We start from the raw sequence: 6,000 nt of genomic DNA, 5'->3' as shown, positions 1-6,000 counted from the left end.
TTTTTTAATTGTGATTAGCATCATTTTGGGCTAATAGTAGCATTTTCCAACATGCAGTTCATGAATACGGTTTGCCTAAATATTTTTTTTTTAAGAAAAAGAGGTGCCTATGGTCTGCTTCTGTAAGAAACACAAATATCTTGATGTAATTAACTATATAAGTGTAATCCTCTCTGATTTTGAGGAAAAGAAATTCTGAAGCCCACATTTATATTTAGAACAATCTAAAGAAGCATGATTTCAAAGCAAAGAAAAATAAACAGAAATTGGGGAAATAAAGAAAAAAATGAGAGGAAAAAAAGCACTCTGGCCATCTGTTAGCACAGACACTACAATAAATATAAATCAAATGTTATACCCTTTTCCAATTGCAAATCATAATTTGGATGTGAAGTTGTGAGTGTATTTTGCCCCTTAAAATTATGAAATAATCCAAAATTAACAACTGTAATAAAAAAGCAGAGATCTACCACTACCCAGTCATAGTTTCATTTCTTAGTTAGCAAATATCTTCCATGAAAAACTGCTGTGGACAGAAAGTAAGAAAAGTGATTGTGATATCAACCTGGAGATAATTTCCTCTTCATATGTACATAATGCAGAAAAGTAAAAGAAAGTGACTTTGTACAGTATTTATATTTGCTTATAAAACTCTAAACATGTTTTTAACAGGTTAAGCAGTAGTGTTGTCTTTTGAACATGTATGTACAGTCTGGCTATACATTGAACGTTATCACTTAAAATTTAAAAACAACCCAAACATTGTTAAAGTGCTGCAAACTATTGCTTAATGACTTAAAGAAATGAAGTCTGCTGAACAGTTTCCTTGACTTAGCCACTGACCTATGGTTTCTCATGAGTGAGATTCTGAGTGCTGAGAGAAACTAGATACCGCAACATGGTAATATCGACATGCATTGACAGCATCCACACTATCTACAATGGTACAGAGTACAGTATATTACCGGTGGACAGCTTGCACTCTACATTTCTTGTGGTACATATTTGATGCAATAAATACTGTGCTTAGGTCATTATTTGTTTGCTCAAACGTGCACCACAGAGTAAAATGACTATTTACATAATAAATAGCATTTCATTAACACATACAGTGTCAACCTTGCTGAGAGCTGAAGATGGCTAAACAAAGTGCAGGAGGAAGCGGGTTTTTATAAAGGGTTCTTTTGGTCAATTCACTCTGCTAGGGTTGGGGGTAGGGAGTCAGAGTCATAATTTAGAGACTTTTCAGAGACAGTGAACAGAAATGTAACATGACTCCAGACATTTGAATGAAGTTTGCACCTCCTAAGACTTGATGACCTGTCTGAACAAACTCCTTGGACTAAGGACTAGATTTTGACAAACCCAGCTCAACAAAGCCCACGATCTAGCGATCACCTCTGTACTGCCCCCTCCCCCTGCAGAAACACAGATGACATAGAACTGTTGAAGAACTGTCTTTGCTTTCCTTTCGACTTTTTTTCATGCATGATCCTAAGGTGCAACATGCCCTCATGCAAAACCACACAGTTGTGCAGACGGGAGGGCCATAAGGATGTCAACACCCCAAGGTGACACACCCGGAAAAGAGTTCCTTTAGTCTATTTCCCAACAGAAACCCTGTTTACAAAAATAGTCACATGTAACAAACAACACATGGATTAAAAAAAAGATGAATCCACTAACAGAGTTTGTAAAAAACCTGACAAATGTGGCAGTTGAAATGCAAACGGTGAATACAGTTACTACACTAAAGTGTTTCACATTAACCCCCAAATTATAGCTCTGCACCCCTTTAGACTGATCCCTACAGTCTGCATAGCCATATGTCTCTTGTCTTCAGCAGTGTCAGCTGGTAGTGAGGACAGTAACCTCCTGTCAAGGTCATCTCCCCTTTACACAGAGTCACAGAGTTTGCCGACAAGGGGGTCACTGTCTTATTGAGGCACTGACCTTAAAGTGAATTTGTGTAAAAACAGTCAGTTTGGCATTGACTTCTGAAAGGAGTCCTTTTGACTTCACAGGCTGTAAACAATTTGTCACCCATTTTATGATTTTTGTTGTTTTTGTTCATTTCCCTTTGGCTTTTTCATCCTTCCCTTCCTGCTCGTGTTTCTCCACGATTGGCTTTGTCACCCGATCGTAGGAGGGCGGACAAGCTGCTGTGGACATTGTCAGGTCAGTTTTCTCTGTAATAGAGTTTTCGTTTATTCTGTCAATGAGCATGTCTTCTTTTACAAGAAGATTAGCCCCACCTTTGAGTTTGTTCTTATTGTATGTGAATGAAGCTTGTTTTACTGTTCGCTTCAAAAGGTGGCGCCTGTAAGCTCGCTGAATGATAACAGCTGACACCTCCTCTTGTTTGCGTTTTAATGTTGTAGTGATGGGCTGATAAGAGACCTTGGAGGGGTTGGAAGCCATGAACCGCTCTTCCATCTGGATTCGAAGAGCATCCATCTCTCCGCTCTCACCCAAGACCCGCTTTGTAAAAGCAAATAAGATGTCCAGGCAGTGGATGCGGTCTCCACTCACCATGGGCAGATCCATGGCAATGAGCTGAAGTTTGTTTGGTTGTGGCAAATTGAGAGGGGGTTCTAGAGCAGCTGCAAACTGAGATAATTTTTCAAATTCCATGAACTGGGTGGCGTCAGGGTCGAACTTCTCCCAGACCTCGTAGAACATCTCAAAGTCGTCCTCACTCAGGGGCTCTGCACTTTCTTCTGTGGCAACGCTGAAGTTCTCCAGGATGACAGCAATGTACATGTTCACCACAACCAGGAAGGATATGATGATGTAGCTGACAAAAAAGAAAATCCCCACTGATGGGTTCCCACAGTCTCCCTTCACGGAGCTTCCAGGGTTAACTTTATTAGGGTCACAGTCAGGGGGTTTGCTGTTGAGGATAGGGGCCAGCAGTCCATCCCAGCCCGCAGAGGTGGTGATTTGGAACAGGCAGATCATGCTGTTGCCGAAGGTCTCAAAGTTGAACATGTCATCAATTCCAACTTCCCTCTTCACGTAGGCAAAGTTGGACATCCCAAAGATGGCGTAGATGAACATGACGAGGAAAAGCAGGAGGCCGATGTTGAACAGCGCAGGAAGGGACATCATTAGAGCAAAGAGCAGCGTGCGGATCCCCTTGGCGCCTTTGATCAGGCGTAGGATTCTTCCAATCCTGGCCAGGCGGATGACTCGGAACAGGGTAGGGGACACAAAATACTTTTCTATTAGCTCCGCAAGAAACATCCCTGTGGGAAGATAATTAAACTATCAATCAGTGAAGAAGTCATCAACTAATCATTCATTAAAATATTTGAGTTATTAAAGTTCCAAGGTCAATTTCAGAGTATAATATTCAATTTTGTAATCTTGGGTATGGTACAAATATATTCCAATCATCTTCCAGTATCTGCAGCTGATTTGTCCCAGGATGCACCTCTCCTCCTTAGAACATCAAAATTCAAGGACTGAAAGCCCTTTATATCATATGGCAGCACATTTGCATACAATTTGTCTATACCATTTTATTGAAAGTTTTGAATTATATTTAAAATGTTCGTCACATTTAACAATGAAAGTATCATGTGAAGAGTTGCTATGATATTCCAGAAATCCAATCCAAACTAAATAACAACAACAACAACAAAAACCAAGTAAGGCTGAGTGGAGGTGGATCCCAGTACTCAGAAGGCAGAGGAAGGGGATCTCTGCTAGTGTGATACTAGCCTGGTCTACAGAACGAGTTTCAGGACAGCCAAGGCTACACAGAGGAACCCTGTCTTGAAAAACCAAACCAAATTAAAACCAACCAACAAGAAAACAAACAAACAAAAACAAAAAAATCCAAAACAGAACAGTTGCTACAGTTCATTATATTAAAAATGGTCAGTAGAGGAGCAGGGTTCTTAAAAATACTTCTGATCTGTGTTTGAATTTTCAGATATTTAATTCATACGTCTGGAAAACTGAATGTTTATAGAATTATACAATGTATAATAAAAGTTAACTTTAGCTTTTACTCAGCCTCAGCAATAGAGTAAAATTTAAGAATCATAGTACAGCTCCCCGCCCCCCTGAAGAGTATTGATATGCTATGGTTAACTTAAAATCTCATCAGAAATCAATACTAAAGTTTGCTTCCATATCAACAGCCAACAATGTATGAATATGATGGTTTTTCTCTAAACTTGTTGAACCAAACTTTTCTTTTCCCCACTTCACTAATCTGAAGTCTTGGAGTGTTTCATGCTGTTTTCATCCTCCTATGAACTTGACTCTCTAACCTAATATGATTACAGAATTGTCCGTGCATGTGCCTGTGTGTTTAGAAAACGCTCCAGGGTTGATGTTCTTTTCCTCTCCTGTAGCAAAATCTCAATTTTTTAATTTTTACAGCTTTTTCTCTCCCTGTGATTTTGTTTTTTTGGCACATGTATGTTCATGTGGCATGTGCTCTCTCTCTCTCTCTCTCTCTCATGAGTGTGTGTCTGTGTGTCTGTGTGTGTGTCTTACCTGAGGCTGATGCTGGGATTGCTTGCTTGCTTGCTTTCTACTTTATGTATTTATTTTCAATTTTTAAAATTTTTATTGGTTATTTTATTTATTTACATTTCAAATGCTATCCCCCTTCTCACTTTCCCCTCTCCAACCCCCTGCCTCTATGAGGGTGTTCCCCCACCCTCCCACCAACTCCCACCTCAGGGCCCTAGCATTTCTTTCTGCGGGGTCATTGAGCCATCACAGGACCAAGGGCCTCCCTTTCCATTGATGAATGACAAGGCCATCCTCTGCTACATATGCGGCTGGAGCCATGCTCCACATGTACTCGTTGGTTGGTGGTTTAGGCCCTGGGAGCTCTGGGAGCTCTGGGAGCTCTGGTTGGTTGATATTGTTGTTCCTCCTATGGGGTTGCAAACCCCTTCAGTCCTTGCCCTAACTCCTCCATTGCAGTTCCTGTGCTCAGGATTTCTCAATTGAACACAGAGCTCTCTGATAGTTTGCCAGATAATTTGAGGGGATCCAAGAGCCTTCTTTGTAAGGTGCCACCCTTGACCAGGATTTACACTGGTGCTGGGAACCTGTTCTCTAGTTCTCAAGCTTGCACAGTAAGTGCTTTAGATGCCACCGCATTTCTCAGCTCCCCCCTCTGTCCTTTAAATAAAAACCCCATTAAAGAGTACTTCCAACACACACACACACACACACCACCACCACCACCACCACCACCACCACCACTACTACCATCACCACCACCATCACCACCACTACTACCATCACCACCACCATCACCATCACCACCACCATCACCATCACCACCACTACTACCATCACCACCACCATCACCATCACCACCACCACCACTACTACCATCACCACCACCATCACCATCACCACCACCACTACCATCACCACCACCACTACCAACAGCAATAACAACAACAAAAACCTACCCATTCAACCAACCGAAATACCCAAATGCATCATTGTATGCAAAGCACAAATGCATCATTCTCTTTAGTGAGCTTCTCTATCTCAGTCTCTATCTCTGTCTCTTTTGGCCTCTCTCTTTTTGATGCTATTTACATGATTATTGTTGGAATTAAAAATTACATATAACATATGGGTTGGATTTTAGATGTAAGGCCTATTTATTCAGAGACGGGAATAGCACACAGATCATTCCAACTGAGTCCTATGCTTGAAAATTTGCAATGATTTCATCTTAATTAGGAATGAAGTTCCCATACAGGGACTTCTTCACTTCTCTGAATTATTGTTAGTATCTGCAGTAAGATGAGTTACCTTCATGAGGCTCTTATGCACTACACAATTTGTAGGATAGGACTAAGAAAGAGATGTCCCATGCTACCAGTTTCCTTTTGGAAATATTGAAAATTTCTGTATGAAAGCCACAAGAAACTACTGTTAGTCTTTGTTAACACTTGCTCCTTGTCCCTTACTTGCATTTCCCATTTACTTCTATCCATGTTCTATTCTGCG

The 6,000-nt window shown here is 40.9% G+C and overlaps 1 protein-coding gene across 2 annotated transcripts in view; it reads right to left on the bottom strand.

The window, feature by feature from the left end:
• The window catches only part of Scn1a (sodium voltage-gated channel alpha subunit 1), a 141,775-nt gene continuing 135,775 nt past the window's right edge, over positions 1-6,000 (bottom strand). For both annotated transcript variants that reach the window (XM_085834813.1, XM_085834814.1), the window contains exon 27: positions 1-3,248. In XM_085834813.1, coding sequence (XP_085690939.1) covers positions 2,071-3,248 — 1,178 coding nt within the window. In that variant the 3' untranslated portion in view covers positions 1-2,070. The remainder of the gene's footprint in view (positions 3,249-6,000) is intronic.

The sequence above is a fragment of the Mus caroli genome, unplaced genomic scaffold, assembly GCF_978045245.1.
Source record: "Mus caroli unplaced genomic scaffold, Mus_caroli_1 scaffold_2, whole genome shotgun sequence".
Lineage (NCBI taxonomy): Eukaryota > Metazoa > Chordata > Mammalia > Rodentia > Muridae > Mus > Mus caroli.
Note: the sequence above shows the minus strand (reverse complement) of the source record. Positions and strands in the feature narration are given on the sequence as shown.